Source organism: Mobula hypostoma, chromosome 6 (assembly GCF_963921235.1).
Source record: "Mobula hypostoma chromosome 6, sMobHyp1.1, whole genome shotgun sequence".
Lineage (NCBI taxonomy): Eukaryota > Metazoa > Chordata > Chondrichthyes > Myliobatiformes > Myliobatidae > Mobula > Mobula hypostoma.
The window spans coordinates 108,786,897-108,811,015 of NC_086102.1; the positions used below are offsets into that span (position 1 = coordinate 108,786,897).

The following is a 24,119-nucleotide window of genomic DNA, read 5'->3' on the forward strand; positions in this document are numbered from 1 at the left end:
TCCCACCACCAAACACATCTTTCCCTCCCCCCCCCCACTTTCTACTTTCCGCAGGGATCGCTCCCCATGTGACTCTTTTGTCCATTCATCCCTCCTGGCACTTATCCTTGCAAGCAGAACAAGTGCTACACCTGCCCTTACACCTCCTCCCTCACTACCATTCAGGGTCCAAAATAGTCCTTCTAAGTGAAGCGACACTTCACCTGTGAGTCTGTTGGGGTCATAAACTGTGTCCAGTGCTCCCAGTGTGGCCTCTTGTATATCGGTGAGACCTGACATAAATTGGGAGACCACTTCGCCAAGCATCTACGCTCCATCCGCCAGAACAAGCGAGATCTCCCAGTGGCCACCCATTTTAATTCCACTTCCCATTCCCATTCCGATATGACCATCCATGGCCTCCTCCACTGTCGTGATAAGGACACACTTAGTTTGGAGGAACAACACCTTGTATTCCGTTTGGGTAGCCTCCAACCTGATGGCATGAACATCAATTTCTCAAACTTCCAGTAATGCCTCTCCCCCCCACTTCACCATTTCCCATTCCCTTGTCCCTCTCTCATGTCACCTCCTTGCCCGCCCATTGCCTCCTCTAGTGCTCCCTCCCTCCCTTTTTCCTTCCTTCCATGGCCTTCTGTATCTGTCACCAATCAACTTCCTAGCTCTTTGCTTCATCCCTCCCCCTCCAAGTTTCACCCATCACCTAGCATTTCTCTCTCCCCTCATTCCACCTTTCAAATCTACTCCTCAGCTTTTTTTCTCCAGTCCTGCTGAAGGGTTTCAGCCCAAAACATCGACTGTACTTTTTTCCACAGATGCTGCCTGGCCTGCTGAGTTCCTCCAGCATTTAGTGTGTGTTGCTCGGATTTCCAGCATCTGCAGATTTTCTTTTTTTGTCCTTTCAAAATTTGTTAAGTTTCAATAAGAATCCCCCTCTTAGGGTACGGCGGGTACAGGCCCAGAGCTGTCAACTGCTCCTCATATGTTAACCCTTTCATTCTCAGGATCATTCTCGTAAAATTCCTCTGGACCCTCTCCAGTGCCAGCATACTTTCTTAGATAAGGGGTCAAAATCTGCTCACAGTATTCCAGGTGAGCATTGTGACACCTGGATCATGCAGTCAAATGCATTGTTTATGTCACCAACGAACACAGTTCGAGAATGTCACCATGCTTCTGGTGCAAACATAGCATGCCCACAACTTACTAACCCTAACACATAATTCTTTAGAATGTGGGAGGGAACCAGAACACCCAGAGGAGATCCACACAGTCACAGGGAGAATGTACAAATAGCAGCGGAATTGAGCCTTGATAATTGGCGCTGTAATAGAGTTATGCTAGCAAATACACTGCTGTGACGCCCTCGTGCCTTTCCTATCCATTTAAATAAAGAGAAAAGCTTGTTGCAGACTACCCGATCTACACCCCTTCCGAATTTTATATAACTTAGTCAAGTCCCCTCCTCTGCTCCAGGGAGAACAGACCTATATCTGTGAAACGGAGACGCCTCTTCCTCCCTTACTAGGGAGAGAGAGAGCATGTGGTATGTTGAATACTGGGTGAATGAGTAGTCTTTGGAGTACTGCAAGTCCGTGTCTTTGCTGCTGCTTTGCTGCATGCTTGAGTGCTCGGTGGTGGGTGCCGATTCTTTTTTTTTTGCCTGTGGGAGGAGGGGGATCCTTGCTTGCTGCCGCTTACGCATGGGAGGGAGGGGCTTTGGGGTTCTAACATTTAATTGTCTTCCATTCTTTGGGGTCACTCCTCTGTTTTTCATGGATGATTGCGAAGAAAAAGCATTTCAAGATGTATATTGTATACATTCCTCTGACATCAAATGTACCTTTGAAACATCTGTACTGTCTCTCTCATTAATGAAACTGCTCCATCCCAATCAATGCCTGAGTGAGTCTCCACTCCTTAACTCTGACCACAGCTGTGCTCAGGAGGAGCTGTTTGATCGATTGATCAAGAAACCCGTTGTTTTGGAAACTGAGGTGAGCAGTGAGACTTGTGAGTGTGTAAGCATAGTCACCCAAGGAGAGCGAGTGGGACAGAGGAGTTCCATCTCACCTTACTTGAAGGCAGAGTACTGGATTAATGGCAGGATTCTTAGCAGTGTAGAGGAACAGAGGGATCTTGGGGTCCATATCCTTAGATCGCTCAAAGTTGCTGTGTAGGTTGATAGGGTGGTTAAGAAGGTGTATAGTGTTCATTAGTTGGGGAATTGAGTTCAAGAGCCATGAAGTAAGTTGCAGCTCTATAAAACCCAAGTTAGATCACACTTGGAATATTGTGTTCAGTTCTGGTCGCCTCATTATAGGAAGGATGTGGAAGCTTTCAAGAGGGTGGAGAGGAGAATTACCAGGATGCTGCATGGATTAGAGAGCATGTCTTATGAGGATAGGCTGAGTGAGGTACGGCTTTTCACTTTGGAGCGAAGGAAGATGAGACATGGATTAATAGAGGTGCAGAAGATGATAAGAGACAAAGACAGAGTGGATAACCGGACTTTTTCCCAGGGCAAAAATGGCTAATATGAGAAGGCATAATGTTCAGGTTAATAAAGCCAGTAATATTGAAATTGAAGTATAAGGGGATGTCAGAGGTAGTTTTTTACACAGAGAGTGGTGGTTGCTTGGAATGCACTGCCAAGGTTGGTGGTAGAGCCAAGTAAATTGGAAACATTTAAGAGTCTCTTAAGCAAGTGGATGAAAGAAAGATGAAGAGCTCCAAAGGAGGGAATGGTTAGATTGATCGTGGAGCTGGTCAACACAATGTCGTAGACTGATGAGTCTGTAGTGTGCTGTACTGATCTGTGTACTCGGTGGTGTGTTTTTTTGGGAGGAACCATTCTCTGTTGGGATGAGACTGGTGATAATGACTACTCAGCAGGTCACACTCACCAAGTTTGTAGGACATCCCTTGACTTCATTCAACTCAGTGTCTTCTGGACCTGGGTTTCATACAGGCTGGGCTGGGTAAAGATAACAGATTATATCCCTCTGTTAGGCAGCCGGGTTTTAATTTCCAGAGCTATTCAGATATTCAAAAGTCCTTATGAACGGTCTTGGCCCAAAACATCGACTGTTTATTCCCCTCGGTAGATGCTGTCTGACCCGCTGAGTACCTCCAGCACTTTGTATGTGTTTCATATTTAGAATGAAGTTCAAATTCTCAACTTCCCAGGATGGGATTTGAACCGAGCTTGGAGGCACCCCATCTTGCACTTGGTCCAAGGAAACCCTGATAGATGGATAACTAGGGACTGGTGTGCTGGGTGCTGGGTGGGGGGGGGGGTTCTGAGTGGGGGGTGGGGTTGACTGCAGTACTGACCAATGTCTCTTTGACCAGGTGAGGTCCTACATACAACAAATACTGGAGGGAATCAGATACCTGCACCAGAACAACATCCTTCACCTGGACATCAAGGTAAGCCCCCATCACCACTTTCTCTGTCCCGAAAGCAGGCACCTTCCGAGCACGTGTATTGGGGCTCTGCTAACTCTCATTTGTACTGTACAGGGTTGGGAAGCAGCCTCCCCATTCATACAGACTGTTGGAGAATTTATAATTATGTCACTTCAACCCCCTTCAATCCCCCACACTCACCTCCCTTCTCTCTCTCTCCTCCCCCCTTATATCCCTATCCATTTCCCTCCCCTTCCCCCTCCCTCAAATCCGCCCCCCCCTCACCTTCAACCCCTCCCAACCTCTCAGGGCACTTCGTCACATAGATGTGAGAGCCACTGGGCATTAGTCATTGATATATCTCTCCCTGCTCTTCTTGGACACTGGTATGATTGTCACCCTTTTGAACCTCCAACTGCAGCAGTGAGAGATTGAAGATGTCCTTGAGCAGTTGATTAGCACAGGTTTTCAGAGCCCCACCAGCTACACCATCAGGGCTTGATGCCTTGCAAGAGTTCACCATCTTGAAAGATGTTCTAACATCGGCCTCTGACACAGAGATCACGGGGTCACCAGAGGCTCCAGGGATTTGTACAGCTGTAGTTTTACTCTCCCTTTCAAAGTGTGCATAAAGGCATTGAGCTCATCTGGGAGTGAGGCATCACAGCCTCCTTACCAACTGGTGATGCTTTGTCTCACTGCTACCATCAGGAAGAAGGTACAGGAGCCTCAGGGCCCACACCACCAAGTTCAGGAACATTTATTATCCCTCAACCATCAGGCTCTTGAACCCAGAGGGGATAACTTTACCTAATTTCACTTGCCCCATCACTGAACCGTTCCCATAGCCTATGGACTCACTTTCAACGGCTCTTAATCTCATGTTCTCGATATTTATTGCTGATATTTTCTATTATTACTATTTTTTGAATTTGCACAGTTTGTTGTCTTTTGCACACTTGGTTGTTTGTCCATCCTGTTGGGTGCGGTCTTTCATTGATTCTATTGTGTTTTTTGGATTTACTGTGTATGCCCACAAGAATTAATCTCCAGGTTGTATATGGTGAATTATATGTATTTTGATAATAAATTTACTTTGAACTTTGAGGGAACCTGTCAGAATACTCTATAAGGTACAGCTGTAAAAATTTGTAAGACTCTTTGGTGACAAACTCTTAAACTCCTCAACTCCTCAAACTCCTAATGAAGTGGAGCCGCTAATGTGACTTCTTCTGTCTGCCCTTACAGGATCACCTTTCCACTTTACACATCGAGTGGTTTTAACCATTCCAGTGTGTGAGAGAGCAGGGTAGTGGGATGAATTCCAGGAATTAGGAATGGTTAACGGGTCTCATGGTCCATTCAGTGTGTGTAATCCATCTCCTCCCTTTCTGTCATCTGCTAACAGCCTGATAACATCCTCATGGCCGACCTGGCCAGTGAGAACATCCGGATCTGTGACTTCGGGAACGCTCGGGAGTTCACTCCGGACACGCCACAGTACTGCCTGTTCGGGACACCCGAGTATGTCTCGCCAGAGATAGTGAATCAGACTCCCGTCTCACGGGGCACTGACATCTGGTATGAAACATTGTTATTGTGTGTGTGTGTGTCTATACATGTGATATGTGTGTGATGTGTGTGTCTATGCATGTGATATGTATTTGTGCATGTGTATGTGTGTCTGTGTATATGAAGTTTGTGTGTCTATGTATATGATATGTCTTTGTGTGATATGTGTCTATGTGTGTGATAAGTGCATGTGTGTCTACGTGCTTATGTATACCTATATGTGTATGTCTGCATGTCTGAGTTTTGTTTGTGTGTGCCTAAGACTCTGTGGTTCTGTGAGTGTGTACGTGTTTGGGTCTGTGTGTGTCTGACACTGTGTGAGTGTGTCTGCATTTTTGTATGCGTCTGTGTGTGATTCTGTGTATGTATGTGTCTGTAAAACTCAGTAATTACAGCAGCCTAACTAATCCACAGCTCCAGAACAATTATGAGGTTACCTATGTGCACCCAAGGGTGACATATCGATCAGTAATCTGTGGAGGGCTCTCATTTTCTTTTTCACATCTTCAATGTCACCGGAGTGGGAAGACAGGCAGCAGCTCAGGTTAACGCTTCTCCTGACCCACAGCACCTCGACGCTACTGCACTCCCGCAGCGCAGTTGGGGTGGGATCCTCTGAATCCCTTTGTTCGAGGGATTGAGTTGAAGAGCTGCAAGGGAACATATCATCTCTGTAAAAGCCTAGTTAGACCACACTTGGAGTGTTGTGTCCCGTTCCGGTTGCCTCATCATAGGAAGGATATGGTAGTTTCAGAGAGATTTACTAGGATGCTGCCTGGACTAGAGAGCATGGCTGATGAGGACAGGTTGTGCAAGCTAGGAATGAAGGATGGGAGGTGGTTTGATAGAGGTGTACAAGATGATAAGAGGCATAGATTGAGTGGACAACCAGATACTTTTTCCCAGGGGAGAAATGACTAATACGAGGAGGCATAATTTTAAGATGTTTGGAGGAAAGAATAGGGAGGGTGTCAGAAGTAGGATTTGTTTGCACAGAGAGTGGTGGGTGTGTGGAACGCCTTGCCAGGTCTGGTGGTAGAGGCAGATTTATTAGGGAGAATTAAGAGACTTTTAGATAGGCACATGAGTGATAGAAAAATGGAGGGCTATGTGGAAGTGAAGGCTTATATTGGTCTTAGAGTAGGTTAATAGTTTGGCACAACATCAGGGCCAAGGAGCCTTACTATGCTGAACTGTTCTCTGTTCTCTGAATATCATTCCCTCTGTCAGAAAATGCTGCTCACTGTTTGTCTAATTCCATCCACAGGCCCATGGGAGTCATCGCCTACATTGGGTAAGTGGTACCCTCTTTCTCACAGTTACATTACCTCAACTTTCCGTAAGATATAGGAGTAGAATTAGGTGATCCAGCTCATCAGCTCTGCTCCACTATTCAATCAAGGCCAATTATTTTTTTCAAAGCCATTCAGATGCAAATTTAAACAACAGGAATTCTGCAGATGCTGGAAATTCAAATTTAACTATTTATCACAAGTTTGTTGATACATACAGTGAAATGCATCATTTACATAAACAACCAACACATCCTAAGGATGAGCTGTGGGCAAGACCCATCCTTATGGAATATGAGTTCAAATCTATCATGACCACTTAGATTAGTTTGTTATTATCACAGTACCAAGGTGTAGTGACGAGTTTGCCTTGCATACACCCATACGGATTAATTCTTTACGATAGTGTATTGGGGTAGTACAAGGTAAAACAATAACGGAGTGTCTCACAGTGTAACAGGTACAGAGAAAGGGCAGTGCAGGAAGACAGTAAGTGCATGGCCACAACAAAGTAGATTGTGAGATCAATATTTTATCTTATCATACTACTCAATAGTCTTATAGCATTAGTGAAAATAAAATGCAATCATACAGTGCAAGAGGTGGTCCGTAGTGTTCCGTTGCCAACATATGGTTAAGATATACGAGTTGGTTCTCAAATTGAACTGTTGAAGGGATGTAGCTGTTCTTGAACCTGATGATGTGGGACTTCAGGCTTCTGTACCTCCTATCTGATGGTAGCTGCAAGAAGAGGGCATGGCCCTGATAGCAGAGATTCCCAAAGGTAAACGCCACCTCCTTGAGGCAGTGCCTCCTGTAGATGCTGTCAACAGTGAGGAAGCCTGTGCCCATAATGGACCAGGCTGTGTCCACTACTCTCTGTAGCCTTTTGCTGCAATGTGTTGGAATTTCTTTACCATACGTGATGCAAACAGTCAGGATACTTTCAATAGTGCACCTGTAGATATTTGTCTGAATCTTTAATGACATGCCAAATCTCTCTAATTTTCTACAAAAGTAGAGACTTTCTTTGTGAATCAGATCAAAATCAGATTATTATCACTGACATACACTCAGTGGCAATGTTATTAGGTACACCTGTACTCCTGCTCATTAATGTACATATCTAATCAGACAGTCATGTGGCAGCAGCTCAACAACCATACAGACATGGTCAAGAGTTTCAGATGGGGAAAAAATGTGATTGAAGTGACTTTGACCATGGAATAATTGTTGATGCCAGACAGGGTGGCTTGAGTATCTCAGAAACTGCTGATCTCCTGGGATTTTCACACACAGCAATCTCTAGAGTTTATAGAGAATCCAAAAAAACATCCAGTGAGTTGCAGTTCTATGGGTGAAAACATCTTGTTCACGAGAGAGGCCAGAGGAGAATGGCCAGACTGGTTCAAGCTAACAGGAAGGCAACAGTAACACAAATAACCACACGTTACAACAGTGATGCACAGAGGAGCATCTCTGAACGCACAACACATCGAAGCTTTGAAGTGGATGGGCTGCAGCAGCAGAAAACCACTCCAGGTTCACCGGGTGTATGTAATAAAGTGGCCACTGAGCATATGTAGTGAAAAATGTTGTTGAATTTGGGGAATTGGTAATTTGCTGAACTGACCATGGGGCATGTGTGCCTCTGCAGGTTGACAGGGATCTCGCCATTCGCTGGAGAGAACGACAGGTCCACCTTGTTGAACGTGAAGAACTACAATGTGGCCTTCGAGGAGAAGATGTTCACGGACCTGAGCCGGGAGTCAAAGGACTTCGTCACCAGGCTACTGGTGGAGGACAGACAGTGAGTGTAGGAGTGCTGACCATGGGTGCCATAGTGACAGGGAGCTGAAAACACCCTCCCTCTTACATTATCGCTCCTTTTACTGCAACCTGAGCCTCTGTTCTTTACTTTATTTAGAGATACAGCACAGTTGCAGGCACTTCTGGCCTAATGAGCTCACACCACCCTATACACCCAAGTGACCAATTAACCTACTAACCCATACGTCTTTAGAATGTGGAAGGAATCTTTAGCACCTGGAGCAAACCCACACAGTCACAGGGGAAGTGTAGAAACTCTTTACAAACATCGGCAGGAATTGAACCTGGATTACTGGCGATGCAATGGTGTTACACTAACTGCTTCACTACCGTGCTGCTGCAAACAAGACTGTTCTCAAGTCTTGTCACCCCGATGCTGTGCTGCTCACCCCCAACCCTATTTCCGCTGGTCCTCCCAATCCCTATTTTGAAAGGTAAAGCATTTGATAAAGTTCCCCATGGTAGACTTATCCAGAATGTCAGGTAGCGTGGGATCCAAGGAAACGGCTGTGTAGATACAGAACTGCCTTGCCCAGAGAACATAGAGAATGTTAGTAGATGGACTATATTTTGCCTGGAGGCTGAGGACTAGTCATGTTCCACAGGGATCTATTCTGGGACCCCTGCACTTTGTGATTTTTATAAATAACTTGGAGGAGGAAGTGAAAGGGTTGGGTTAGTAAGTTTGCAGATAACATTAAAGTTATAGATTGTCATACATTACAACAGCACATTGAAAATGTAGAATTGAGCTGAGAAGTGGCAGGTGGATTTCAATCTAGAGAAGTATGAAGCGATTTATTTTGGAAGGTCGAACTTGAAGGCAGAGTACAGAGTTAATGGCAGGATTCTTAGTAGTTTGGAGGAATTTTGGGGTCCAGGTCCATAGATCCCTCAACATTGCTGCGTAAGTTGATAGGGTGGTTAAGAAGATGTATGGTGTGTTGGCTTTCATTACTCATGGGATGGAATTCAAGAGCCAAGAGGTGATGTTGCAACTCTATAAAACCTCAGTTAGACCAAACTTAGAATATTGTGTTCATTTCTGGTCGCCTCATAAGGAAGGGTGGGTTAGCTTTAGAGAGGGTGCAGAGGAGAGTTGCAGGATGCTGACTGGATGAGAGAGCATGTCTTATGAGGACAGGTTGAGTGAGCTTGGGCTTTCCTCTTTAGAGTGAAGAAGGAGGAGAGTTGACTTGATAGAAGTGTACAAGATAAGGGACATAGACGAGTGGATAGCCAGACATCTTTTTCCAGTGCAGATGTGACAAAGCACATTGAACATAAGAACATAAGAAATAAGAGCAGGAGTAGGCCATCTGGCCCATCAAGCCTGCCCCACCATTCAATAAGATCATGGCTGATCTGTCCGTAAACTCAACTCCATCTACCTGCCTTTTCCCCATAACCCTTAATTCCCTTACTATGTAAAAATCTATCTAACTGTTTCTTAAATAGATTTAGTGAGGAAGCCTCAACGACTTCCCTGGGCAGAGAATTCCACAGATTCACCAGTCTCAGGGAAAAACGGTTTCTCCTCATCTCCGTCCTAAATCTTCTCCCCCGAATCCTGAGGTAATGTCCCTTAGTTCCAGTCTCATCCACCATTGGAAACAACTTTCCTACTTCTATCTTATCTATCCCTTTCAAAATTTTGTACGTTTCTATAAGATCCCTTCTCATTCTTCTGAACTCCAGAGAGTATAGTCCCAGGCGACTCAATCTCTCCTCATAGGTTAATCCCTTCATCCTGGAATCAACCTGGTGAACCTCCTCTGCACTGCCTCCAAAGCCAGTATATCCTTCCCCAAGTATAGAGACCAGAACTGCCCACAGTACTGCCAGGTGCAGTACCCCGTATAGCTGCAGCATGACCTCCCAGCTCTTGAATTCAATCCCTCTAACAATGAAGGCCAATGTTCCGTTTGCCTTCTTAATAACCTGTTGTACCTGCAAGCCAACTTTTTGCGATTCATGAACAAGCACTCCCAAGTCCCTCTGCACAACAGCATGCTGCAATCTTTCACCATTTAAATAATAATCTGCTCTTCTATTATTCCTTCCTAAGTGGATGATCTCGCATTTATCAATGTTGTATTCCATCTGTCAGACCTTGGCCCACTCACTTAGCCTATCTATATCCCTCTGCAGACTCTCCACATCCTCTGTACAATTTGCTTTTCCACCCAGTTTAGTGTCATCAGCAAAGTTTGCTATACTACACTCAGTCCCCTCTTCCATATCATCAATGCAAATGGTAAACAGCTGCGGGCCCACCACCGACCCCTGCAGCACCCCACTCACCACTGACAGCCAACCGGAGAAACACCCATTTGTACCAACTCTCTGCCTTCTACCGGTTAACCAATCCACTATCCATGCCAATACACTTCCTTCGACTCCATACATCAGTATCTTACTTATAAGTCTCTTGTGCGGCACCTTATTGAACGCCTTCTGGAAATCCAAGTATACGACATCCACCTGTTCCCCTCTATTCACTGCACTCATTATGTCATCAAAGAACTCCAGTAAGTTTTCCAAACAGGACCTGCCCTTACTGAATCCATGCTGCATCTGTCTAATGGAGCCACTCCTTTCTAAATGCTTTGCTATTTCTTCCTTAATGACAGCTTCAAGCATCTTCCCGACTATGGACATTAAGCTAACTGGCCTATAGTTGCCCGTCTTTTGCCACATCCTTTTTTAAAATGTGGCGTGACATGAAGGTAGAACAATGGGTGTGGTGTATATGGATTTTAGTAAGGCATTTGATAAAGCTCCCCATGGTAGGCTCTTCCAGAAATTCAGAAGACATGGCATCCAGGGAAACTTGGCAACATGGATTCAGAATTGGCTTGTCCATAGAGTCATTTCAGATTCAGTTTAATTTATTTATTACATGTACAACAAAACATCCAGTGAAAAGCATCGTGACAGCCAACACGATATAAGGATGTGCTGGGGGCAGCTGCAAATGCCATCACACATTCTGGCAACAACATAACATGTTCACAGTGTTGGCATCACTATATGTCTACTATAAGCCTACGGACTCTCACAGCTACCTGGACTATTCCTCTTCTCACCCTGCCTCTTGCAAAAATGCCACCCACTTCTCGCAATTCCTCCGTCTCCGCCGCATCTGCTCTCAGGACGAGGCTTTTCATTCCAGGACGAGGGAGATGTCCTCCTTTTTTTAAAGAAAGGGGCTTCCCTTCCTCCACTATCAACTCTGCTCTCAAATGCATCTCTCCCATTTCACGCACATCTGCTCTCACTCCATCCTCCTGCCACCCCACTAGGAATAGCGTTCCCCTTGTCCTCACCTACCATCCCACCACCCTCCGGGTCCAACATATTATTCTCCGTAACTTCCGCCACCTCCAACGGGACCCCACCACTAAGCACATCTTTCCCTCCCCCCCTGCTTTCCGCAGGAATCGCTCCCTACACGACTCCCTTGTCCATTCGTTCCCCCCCCCATCCCTCCCCACTGATCTCCCTCCTGGCAGTTATCCTTGTAAGCGGAACAAGTGCTACACATGCCCTTACACTTCCTCCCTCACCACCATTCAGGGCCCCAGACGGTCCTTCCAGGTGAGGCAACACTTCACCTGTGAGTCGGCTGGGGTGATATACTGCGTCCGGTGCTCCCAATGCGGCCTTTTATATATTGGTGAGACCCGACACAGGCTGGGAGACCATTTCGCTGAACACCTACGCTCTGTCCGCCAGAGAAAGCAGGATCTCCCAGTGGCCACACATTTTAATTCCACGTCCCATTCCCATTCTGAGATGTCTATCCACGGCCTCCTCTACTGTAAAGATGAAGCTACATTCAGGTTGGAGGAACAGCACCTTATATTCCGTCTGGGTTGCCTCCAACCTGATGGCATGAACATTGACTTCTCTAACTTCTGCTAATGCCCCACCTCCCCCTCGTACCCCATCCGTTATTTATTTTTTATTATTATATTTTTTTCTCTCTCTCCTTTTTCTCCCTCTGTCGCTGTCACTATACCCCTTGCCCATCCCCTGGGATTCCCCCCTCCCCCTTTCTTTCTCCCTAAGCCTCCCATCCCATGATCCTCTCATATCCCTTTTCCAATCACCTGTCCAGCTCTTGGCTCCATCCCTCCCCCTCCTGTATTCTCCTATCATTTTGGATCTCCCCCTCCCCCTCCCACTTTCAAATCTCTTACTATCTCCTCTTTCAGTTAGTCCTGACGAAGGGTCTCGGCCCAAACATCGACTGTACCTCTTCCTATCGATGCTGCCTGGCCTGCTGCGTTCACCAGCAATTTTTATGTGTATTGCATGTTCACAGTGTTAATGGGAAGTGTTATTCCATTTGTTCAGGAAAGGAAGAAGAAATAACACTGGGAATTTTATATCAATGGTAAGAAAATTATTGGAGAGGGTTCTTAGAGCCAGGATTTTTGAGTAGTTGGAGAAGCATACTGTAAACAGGGATAGTCAACATGGTGTGAGGGGCAGGTCATACCTCGCGAGCCTGATTAAATTCTTTAAGGATGTGACAAATTGCATTGGTAAAGGTAGAGCAGTGGATGTGCTGAATATGGATTTTAGTATGGGGTTCCCCATTGCAGAATGTCAGGAGGCATGGGATCCAGGGACCCTCAGCTGCATTAATTCAGAATTGGCTTGTCCACAAAAGGAAGAGGGTGGTAGTAGATGGAGCATTTTCCGCATGGAAATTGGTGACTAGTAGTGTTCTGTAGGGATCTGTACTATGCACTGTTTCCTCTAAGCTGCATGGTTGCATAGTAACTGAAGTGCTACTGCACACATAGCCTTTGTCGTTGTGCAGCTGGAATTTTCTTTTATATAATGTTAATATAATTTTGAAATTATGCTAATTGTGAAATAATCCATAATTTTTCCAAATAATAAACATACCACAACCTCTACTTTGAAACATTTTAGAGCTTCAATATATTTACATTGTCAATGTTTTAACTTACAACACTGTTACAAATTGTAGCAATAAACACAGAATAGAAGTCAGTAGCTCATTGTTACTAAACACCAAAGCCATCTAGTCAAAACGATAGAAGAAACTTTGGTTCTGGTACCCGTGCTCTTTGTGATTATTATAAATAACTTGAATAACTTGGATGAGGAAGTGGATGGATGGGTTAGTAATTTTGTAGATGAAACAGTTAGTGGAGTTGTGGATAGTGTGGAGGGTTGTGGCAGGTTGCACTGGGACATTGACAGGCTGCAGAACTGGGCTGTGAAGTGGCAGATGGAGTTCAAACCAGAAAAGTGTGAAGTGCCACTGTGAAAGGTCAAACTTGAAAACAGAATACAGGGTTAATGGCAGGAATCTTATTAGCGTGGAAAAATAGAGGTATTTGGGGCCAAATCCATAGATCCCTCAAAGTTGCCTTGCAAGTTCATAGGGCAGTAAGGAAGGTATAAGGTTGGCCTTCTTGAGATGGGGGATTGAGTTCAAGAGCCACGAGGTAATGTTGCAACTCTATAGAACTTCAGTTAGACCACACTTGGATTATTGTGACACTGCCCCCATTATTACCCCCCCCCCACAGTGTGACCCTCCCTTGGAACCACCCCTCCCACAAAGTGACCCTCCCTCGGAACCGCCCCTCCCACAGTGTTACCCTCTCTCAGTATCAACCCTCCCACAGTGTGATGCTCTCTCAGAACTGCCCCTCCCACTGTGTGATTCTCCCTCAGTACTGGTAACAGTGTTGCTAAGCTGTAGTGATTAGGGTTGTGCCTGGTTGGTTCAGGAAGCAAATGGTTGAAGGGAGGTAACTATTCTTGAACCTGGTGGTGTGAGACTTAAGGCTTCTGTACCTCCTGCCTGATGATAGCTGAGAGAAGGCGTTGCCTGGATGGTGGGGAACTTCGAAGATGGCGACACCTCCTGTTGATACCACCAGTGATTGCAAGGATGTGCCCATGATGTATTGGGCAGAACCCACTACTCTCTGCAGCTTGGATCAGAAAAATGGGGATGAGGTCCCTGGGTCTTGTCTCTCTCACCCTGTGTCTGGGTACACTCTCACTCTGTCCTGTGCTTATTTGCAGCCGGCCGTCTGTAGAGGACTGCCTCCAGCACGCATGGTTTTCGGTGAGTATCCTTGCCGAAGGTACCTTACCTTTTCTCAGAGCCCTGTCTCTGCAGCGGTGGTACTGAGCTCCCCCCTCCCACACGCCGACTGACAACTGTAAAACTCTCCCGTTGTATGGGTGAGGGGTAGACTCTGGGGGTGGGGACTTGATGGGAATGTGGCAAAACACGGGGAAGCACACTCAGGTTGGAGGAACAACACCTTATATTCCATCTGGGTAGTCTCCAACCTGATAGCATGAGCATTGATTTTTCAGACTTATGGTAATTAATCCCCCTCTTCACCATTCTGATTCACATTTCCCTCTCTCACCTCATCTCCTTACCTGCCCATCACCTCCCTCTGGTGCTCCTTCCCCTTCCCTTTCTTCCATGGTTCTGCCCTCTCCTATCAGATTCCCCCTTCTCCAGCCCTTTATCTCTTTCACCAGTCGACTTCCCAGCTCTTTACTTCATCCCTCCCCCTCTCCTGGTTTCACCTATCACCTACTACCTTGTATTTCTTTCTTCACTCCCTCCACCTTCTTACTCTGTCTTCTCATCTTTTTTTCCAGTCCTAATGAAGGGTCTTGGCCCGAAACATCAACTGTACTCTTTTCCATGGATGCTGCCTGGCCTACTGAGTTCCTCCAGCATTTTGTGTGTGTTGCTTGGATTTTCAGCAGCTGCAGATTTTCTCTTGTTTGTGGTACAGGGAAACATTGTTGGAAATGCAGGCTGGAATAGACTTGATGGGCCAAATGTCCTCTTCCTACCTCTTAAGGACACAAAGAAATATGCAGTAGTATCACAAACAAGAGAAAATCTGCAGATGCAGGAAATCCAAGGAACACACACAAAATGCTGGAGGAACTCAGCAGGCCGGGCAGCATCTATGGAAAAGAGTACAGTCAACGTTTCGGGCCGAGACCCTTCATCAGTCCTGCAAAAAAAGAACTGGCAATAATATTCATGTTGAGTTTTTGTCATGTGTACAAATACAGTGAGGTATTGGTACAATGAAAAAGTTCAACAGCAATATCACAGACTCATTGATACGGACAACACATACAATATAAATTATACAAGACCATGAAGGAGTAAAACATTAATGGTCAGTTCTGGTCACACCATCACAGGAAGGAAGAGGAGGCTTCTCATAGGGTGCAGAGGAAGTTTATCAGCATGCTACCTGGATTAGATGGCACGTGCTACAACGAGAGGTTGGACAAACTTGGGTTGTTTTCTCTGGAGCGGCAGAGGCTGAGGAGAGATCTGATAGAGGTTTATAAGATTATGAGAGGCACAGATAGAGTGGACAGCCAGCACTACAGCACAGAGGCAGGGCCCTCCTGCTGAACTGTTACTCTACCTAGTCCCATCGACCTGCACCCGGACCATAGCCGTTCATACTGTTGCGTATTTAATATTTCAATTCCATCTGAGTAATCTGGTGTGTGTGTATGTATATATATATATATATATATATATATATATATACACACACACATGCATACACACACATATATACACATACACACACACACACAAAGAATACTTAACCTATATATATAGTTTGATTAAGCATTCCTGTTTGTTTAAATAATTAATTACAGGCTATATGTAAATGTGCGTTAATTGCATACATCATCACACTGCCACATGATATGTGCGTGCCTCACTTGAAAGTAAACTCAAAGCTTTGCCTGCATTTCAGACTCCCATGTTGTTCCTTTAATTGGTTTAATATTTTGAAGTTAGAAAACATAACATATACCCCTAACATCCATCCAAGCTTCTCTTAAAAGTTGCAATGGAACCCACATGCACCACTTCCACTGGCAGTTTGTTCCACACTCGCACCACCCTCTGAGTGAGAGGAGTTCCCTTTCAGGTTCCCCTTTATTATTTCACCTTTACCCTTGACCCATGACTTCTAGTTCTCATTTCACACAACCTCAGTGGAAAAAAACTTGCTTGCATTTGCCCCATCTACACCCCTCATAATTTTGTATACCTCTACCAAATCTCCCATCATTTTCCCATGCTCCAGGAAATATTCCACCTTTCCCTATGACTCAGGTCCATCTTCTTCTGTTTTCCAGAGTACCTGCATGGTGAGTGGGAATGTGATCAGCACGGACAATCTGAAGGCGCTGGTGTCCCGAAGGAAGTGGCAGGTGAGCTGTGTGTGGAAGCCTAGTAGACCCTGTCTCAGTACCTTGGCGGTTAAGATCGCTGCTCCTTCATGTACCTCAAGAAGGTATTCAGAGGACAAAAAGAGGGCATCAACCAGCTTTGACTGAAAATTGAGACAAATTCAAAGAATTAAGAAAGCTTATTGTGTGTTGGCCTTCATTAATGCGGGACGGGGTTGAGTTCAAGAGTCACAAGGTAACATTACAGCTCTATAAAACTTCGGTTAGACCACACTTGGAGTATTGTCACAAACACAAGAAATTTTGATGAAGGGTCTCAGCGTGAATCATCGACTGTTTACTCTCTCCATAGATACTGTCAGACCTGCTGAGTTCCTCCAGCATTTGTGTGAGTTGCTTGGAGTATTGTGTTCATTTCTGATCAACTCATTATAGGAAGGATATGGAACTTTTAGAGCGGATGCAGAGGAGATTAACCAGGATGCTGCCTGGATTAGAGAGCATGTCAAATGCAATTAAAAAATATCTATTTACAGATATAGTACATTGACAGGCCCTTCTGGCCCAATGAGCCCACACTGCCCAATTACACCCGTGTGACGAATTAACCTGTACATCTTTGGAATGTGGAAGGAAACTTACATGGTCTCGGGGAGAATAGACAAACTCCTCACAGACAGCAGCAGGAATTGATCCCCAGTTGGGGGCATGATAATAGTGTTATGTTAACCACTATGGTACCATGTCACCTCATGTCTTATGAGGATAGGCTGAGTGAACTGGGGCTTTTCTCTGTGGAGTGAAGGAGGATGAGAGGCGACTTGATAGAGGTGTACGAAATATTAAGGGGTATAGAGAGAGTGGACTGCCAGAGACTTTTTCCCAGAGTAGAAATGGCTAACACAAGGGGACGTAATTTTAAAGGTGATTGGGGGTTGGTATAGGGGGATGTCAGTGGTAAGTTTTTCTTACACAGAAAGTGGTGGATGTCTGAAACGTGCTGCCAGGGTGCTGGTAGAGGCAGATACATAAGGACATTTGAGAAACTCTTAAATACGTTAAAGTTAAGGGCGGCCAAGGTGATTGAGGAGAAGGCAGGAGAATGGGATTGTGAGCGATAATAGATCGGTGATAATGGAATGGCCAAGCAGACTCGATGGGCCAAATGGCCTGATTCTGCACCTATATTTTATGTTCTCATATGACACCCTGATGATAGCAAAATGGAGGGCTATGTAGGAGGGAAGGGTTAGATTAATCTTAGAGTAGGTTATAAGGTTGGCACGACATCATGGGCTGAAGAGCCTGTGTTCTTTCTGTATTCTGCAACTAGGGAGAGAATAGGGCATCTCAAACACCAAAGCCAAAGTGCAGCCTGGTGACTAGTGGTCAGGGCCAGGATATGGTGTCATAGGGTCTGGTGGGGCAGGGTGTGGAAGGATAGTAATTGGTGGGACAGGGTCTGATGGGACTGTATCTGGTGGGACAGGTCCTGATCGGACAGGGTCTGATGAGACTGTGTCTGGTAGGACAAGATCTGGTGGGACAGTGTGTGGAAGGGTAGTAATTAGTGGGACTGTATCTGGTGGGACAGGGTCTGATAAGACTCTGTCTGGTAAGAGAGGGTCTGGTGGGACAGGTCCTGATGGGTTGGGATCCAATGGGCCGTGAGCTTGTGGGATGGTGTGGTGGGACGGGGTCTGATAAGAAAGAGTCTGGTGGGACAGGGTGTGGCAAAGCAGGTTCTGATGGGACAAAATCTGGTGAGTCAGGTTCTGAATGGACAGGATCCAGTGGGATAGGGTCTTCTGGGCTGAGCTCTAACACCCATCCCTGTGTTCCTTTCCCCAGCGCTCCCTCATCAGCTACAAGTCCTCAATGGTAGTTCGGTCCATCCCTGAGCTGCTGGCTGACCTGTTGGGCCCCGGCAGCCTCGGCCTGCCCCGCCAGCTGCGGGAGCCACGCCTCTCTTCTTCCTCAGATTCAGATGAAGTGGATGAGCTGCCACCACTCTTGCCTGTCCCTGTGCCAATTCCAGTGGAGCCTACGATATCCCGGACACCCCTGCGCTGTCTCCGCAGTCCAGAACAGGAGGAGGGGAGCCCAGCCATTGCCACAGGGGAGGAGCGAATCTCACAGGCCCGAATCAGTGAGGGGGAGGCAAGCCAAGACACGGTTGGCCAGACCGGACCTGAGGCCACGCCTGCAGTCCTCATCTCCCCCTCGGAGCAGGAGCCACGGGCGAGGCCAGGCCTGGGCCTCAGTGCTGAGGCCCCGGAGCGGCCCTCTCAGCGTCGAAGGGGCGAGTTCCGACGTGGCAGCTCAGCCGACTCAGCCTTGGCCCTGCTGGGGTCTGGGTTGGGCAGCTCAGAGGCCGGGCCGGGCAGGCAGCCTCCATCTCCAGTGGCCGGGGCCCTGAAGAAGTCAATGTCTATGGAGCTGCCACGAAGGAGCCCAAGCCCTGGAGCCCGTAGGCCTGAGGAGGTGGGTGGTAGGCGGCGGGGAGCACCAGGCACAGAGGACTACAGTCTGAAGCTAGAGCTGCTGCGGCAGCGGCTGTTGAGGGCGGGCTCAGTGGATGGCAGGATGAGTGGCCTACGCGGGCCACTGCTGGAGCGCCTGGGCCTACCTGATGGCGAGTCCGGACCTCCAGGGCCATCGCCACTGCAGAGTACCACCATTGAGCGCCAAGCCCCAAGGCCTCCCAGACCACAGCCTCCACGGCTGGCGCGGGCTGCCTCCAGTGAGACAGCCCCAGGGCCGGAGGAGCCTGAACGCCGATCACTGCGCAAGACAGCCTCCTTCTCACAGGCCGAGCCCCCCTCCCTGCACCGGCGGATAGGAGCTCCATTGGAGATCCCCCTGAGATCCAGTGCAACACGGACCCCCAGCCCAGAGCCCCGGTTCCCGCTCAGGGAGTCGCCATCACTCTCAGCCCTGAGTGAGTCACCTGCCGGGCCCATTGCCCCACCCAGAGCACCCAGGCCTCCGGGGCCTCAGGCCCAGGCAGCACCTGGGACACCTGAGGCCGATGGACCCTGCACCAGGGTAATGATCGGAAAGACTGCAGTGGTCACCCACAGCAACCTGTCCCCTGAGCCTCCCTTACTTCAGGCTGGTCCCGAACCATTAATTCAGGGCCACCCTGAACCATTGCCCCAGGCCTATTCTGAGCCTCCTTTAGCTCAGACCCAGCTCACAGTAACTTTATCCCAAGCTAGACTTGAACCATCTCATCAGGCCCAGCCCGAGTCTTTACCCCAGGCACAACCTGAGCCTCTCTTAAACCAGGCTCAACCCACAGTAACTTTATCTCAGGCCAAACCTGAACCATTACCTCAGGTGAGGCCTGAACCTTTATCCCAGGCCAAACCTGAGGCAGCCTTATCCCAGGCCAGACCAGAACTATTACCTCAGGCCATACCCAAGCCTTTATACCAGGCTCGGCCACAGCTCATACCCCCCATCACAGATGAGCCCCCCTCCTCTCCCCTCATGCTGGAACCCATCACTCCACCTCCGGGCTTCCGCACAACAGATCTGGAGAGCAGCCTAGGTATGGTGTCCAGATCCCGGGAGGAGATCTCAGGAGGCCCTGAGGATGCAACCAGGGAGGGTCGCCCGGTCAAGGCCAAGGCATCCAGCGTGGCCCAGTGCCTGAACATTGAAAACATCGAGTCTGAGGAAGTGTTTGAGGCGCGATTCAAGAGGAGCAAGGAATCGTCCCTCAGCCGAAGCCTGAAGCACCTGATGAGGCCCAAATCGGAGGAGAAGGTGGAACGACTAACCGAAGCCAGGGACGCAATGTACAGGCCTGGGGCCGGGGGTGAGCCCTTGCAGCTGGTTAAGGCCCAGGAGCCCCTGGCAGACCAACGGGAGAGCAGGTATTGACAGAATTTAGCAATCTACAGTGAAAAACTTGACTTGTGTGCAATTCATACAGATCAATACATTATTGGTATTGGTTTATTATTGTCAAATCTACCAAGATATAATGAAAAGCTTGTCTTGCATACTGTTTATACAGATTACTTCTTTATTGGTACTCATGTGGGTTTATCGGGTATTGGAGTTGCAGGGCAGACTCGATGGGCTGAGCGGCTTAATTCTACTCCTTTGTCTTATGGTCTTATTATTGTCCCTGTACGCCAAGACACAATGAAAAGCTTGCCTTGCATTCTGTTTGTACAGAATTTCAGGTTTCAGGTTTGGATTTATCATGTGTACATCAAGAAGGGCCACACAATCTGGTGCCAACATAGCGTGCCAACAATACTCAGCAGAACAAACCAAGGCAACGGCAAAACAAGCCTCTTTTCCCACCCACCCATTCACACTCACAGACACGCCCCCAGCCCGAGGACAGGTCAAGTCATCTGAGGTAGATCGAGGTGGAACAAGGCAAAACAATAGCAATGCAGAATAAAGTGTAACAGCTACAGAGAAAGTGCAGTGCGGGTAAACAATAAGGTACAAGGTCATAATGAGGAGGATTGTGAGGTCAATAATCCATCTGATTATACTAGGGACCATTCAAGAGTCTTATAACTGTGGGATAGAAGCTGTCCCTGAGTCTGGTGGGACGTGCTTTCAGGTTTTTGCATCTTCTGCTCAGTGGGAGAGAAGAGAGAACACTTGGGGTGGGTGGGGTCTTTGATTAGGCTAGCTGCTTTACGGAGGTAGCATGAAGTATGGACAGAGTCTATGCAGGGGAGGCTGGTTTCTGAGACGGGCTCTCTGCAGTTTATTAGGCTCACAGACAGAGCAGTTGCACTGGAGGTCAATTACAAGGAAAGCACAGCACTACCTCCACTTCCTTAGGAGATTGCGAAGATTCAGCATGACATCTAAAACTTTGACAAACTACTATCTAGGAGAATATATTGACCGGCTGCATCACAGCCTGTATGAAAACACCAAAGCCCCTGAACAGAAAATCCTACAAAATGTAGTGGATACGGCCCAGTCCGTCACGGGTAAAGACTTCCCCACGATTGACCACATCTACACAAAACGCTGCTGCAGGAAAGCAGCATCCATCCTCAAGGACCCCCACCCCCACCCCCACCACCACACAAGACATGCTCTCTTCTTGCCGCTGCCATTAGGAAGGAGGTACAGGAGCCTCAGGACTGGCACCACCGGGTTCGGCGACAGTTACTACCCCTCAACCATCAGACTCTTGAACCAAAGGGGCTTCTCTCAAATTCACTTGCCCCATCATTGAAATGTTACCACAGCTAATGGGCTCACTTTCAAACACTCTTCATCTCATGTTCTCAATATTCATTATTATTTTTTTTTCATCTTATACAGTTTGTTGTCGTTTGCACTCTGGTTGACCACCCGCGTTGGTGCGGTCTTTCAGTGATTCTGCTAAAGTAGGTATTCTATAGATTGTTTTGAGTATGCCAGCAAAAAAAAAGCATCTCAGGGTTGTATATGCTGACATATATGTATTTTGATAATCAACTTTGAACTTTAATGCATCCAGATAGGATGTGCTCTCTGGTGTCAATAAAAATTCATAAGGGTCAACAGGATGTTGCCAAATTTCTTGAGTCTCCTGAGGAAGTAGAGGCGATGGTGGGCTTTCCTGGCTGTGAAGTCTGTCTGGTTGGACCAAGTTGGTGATGTTCACTCTCAGACCTCTGAACCTCAACACCATTAATGCATGTGCACCAACCCACTTCCTGAAGTGAATGACCAGCTTTGCTTTGTTCAAAGTTCAAAGTAAATTCATTATTAAAGTACCTTTATATCACCATATGCTACCCTGAGATTCGTCTTCTTGCGGGCATTCACAGTAGATACAAAGAGACACAATACAATCAATGCAAAACTCTATGCAAACAAAGTTGGGCAAACAACGAATGTGCAAAAGAAGATGAGCTGTAAAAATTCGAAAAAATTAATAAATAAATAAGCATTAAATGATATTGAGAACGAGTCCTTGAAAGTGAGTCCACAGATTGTGGAATCAGTTCAGTGTTGGTGTGAATGAAGTTATCCATGCTGGTTCAGGACCTGATGGTTGAGGGGTAATCACTGTACCTGAACCTGGTGGTACAGGACCTAAGGCTCCTGTAGTTCCGGCCTGACAGCTGCAGTGAGAATAGAGCATACACTAGATGGTGGGGCTCCTTGATGATGGATGATGACATTTGTAGGCATCCGTTAGTCTCATGAGACCATGGATTTGCGCCTTGGAAGATTTCCAGGGCACAGGCCTGGGCAAGGTTGTATGGAAGACTGGCAGTTGCCCATGCTGCAAGTCTCCCCTCTCCACAACACCCATGTTGGCCAACGGAAGGGCATTAGGACCCATACAGCTTGGCACCGGTGTCATCGCAGAACAATGTGTGGTTAAGTGCCTTGCTCAAGGACACACACGCTGCCTCAGCCAAGGCTCAAACTAGCGACCTTCAGATCACTAGACGAACGCCTTAACCACTTGGCCGCGTGCCAACAAATTCCTATGACAGCACTCCTTGTAAATGTGCTCAATGGTGGGGAGGGCTTTAGCTGTGATGAACTGGGCTGTATCCACTACGTTTTGTAGTTTTTTCTGTTCTTGGATGTTGGTATTTCCCTACCAGGCCATGATGCAACCAGTCAGGATACTCTTCAACGTGCATCTATAGAAACTTGTGACACCTTGTCACTATGCTCTTTGTCTCCTTCCTGTACAGGTCCAGGTCTGAACAATGCCTTCCAGAAGCCTCGAAGGACCCCGGCTTCATCAGAAAGCTGTCACTGCGGCTGAAGGGTGACAACAAGGAGGAGAAGCTGAGGGCAGGTGTCCTAACCAAGCCATCCCAGCCTGCGGGGAAAGGCAGCGGGATGCAGAGGGAGGAGTCAGCAGGGGAGCACCATGATCCCGAGGGGCTCCGGAAGCAGGCCAAGAGCTCACCAGGGATGACCATGCGGAGGAAGATTGAGTCGACATTAACGGGCATCTCCCTGCGCTTCGCCCGTAGCCAGTCAGAGGAGAGGGTGCAGGAGACCCCCGCACGAGCTGATCCCCCTGTCCAGCGCCAGGCCAAGGAAGGCAAGCGGCCCTTCCTGTCCCTGCTGAGACGCTCAACCTCAGAGGCAGGCTCGCTGAAGAAGGTGGGCGTCCCTCAGAACCAGCTGGCCGCGCAAACCCACTCCGCACCCTCCTCCGAGTCCCTGCAGTCGGATGTCAGCTTGTCTGCCAAGCAGGAGAGAGGTAAGCAAGCCCTTCGCTAGCTCCATATGCCAGCGGCTTCCTCAACGACTCCACCAGCTCTGCAGCAATTCCACAAATTCACCATAAAAAGTGCTTGAAATCTTTGGGCCTGTACTCGCTGGAATTTAGAAGAAAGGAGAGGGGGATCTCATTGAAACTTGTGAAATATTGAAAGGTCTGGATAAAGTGTATGAGCAGAAGATGCTTTTATAGTGGGAGGATCTAGGACCAGAGGGCACAGCCTCAGTATAGAGGGACGTTCTTTTTGAGCAGAGATGAGGAGGGATTTCCTTAGCTAGAGGGTGGCGAAATGTACTTCGAACTTTGGAATTGTAGAATTCATTGCCACAGATGGATGTAGAGGCCAAGTATTTAGAGCCGAGGTTGATAGTTTCTTGATTAGTAGTGGCATCAACGGTTACAGGGAGAAGGAGAATGGGGCTGAGAGGGATAAAAAAAATCACTCATGATCAAACGGTGGAGCAGACTCAATGGGCCAAATGGCCTAATTCTGCTCATATGCCCAATGGTCTTATGGA

At 47.3% G+C, this 24,119-nt stretch overlaps 1 protein-coding gene across 8 annotated transcripts in view; it reads left to right on the forward strand.

Moving 5' to 3' along the window:
- Positions 1-24,119, forward strand: part of spega (striated muscle enriched protein kinase a) — a 376,412-nt gene that overhangs the window by 305,723 nt on the left and 46,570 nt on the right. For all 8 annotated transcript variants that reach the window (XM_063051419.1, XM_063051422.1, XM_063051421.1 and 5 more), the window contains 9 exons: positions 1,937-1,997; positions 3,355-3,432; positions 4,820-4,992; positions 6,251-6,277; positions 7,933-8,085; positions 14,187-14,229; positions 16,314-16,388; positions 18,219-20,251; positions 23,060-23,580. In XM_063051419.1, the coding sequence (XP_062907489.1) occupies positions 1,937-1,997; positions 3,355-3,432; positions 4,820-4,992; positions 6,251-6,277; positions 7,933-8,085; positions 14,187-14,229; positions 16,314-16,388; positions 18,219-20,251; positions 23,060-23,580 (3,164 nt within the window). The remainder of the gene's footprint in view (positions 1-1,936; positions 1,998-3,354; positions 3,433-4,819; positions 4,993-6,250; positions 6,278-7,932; positions 8,086-14,186; positions 14,230-16,313; positions 16,389-18,218; positions 20,252-23,059; positions 23,581-24,119) is intronic.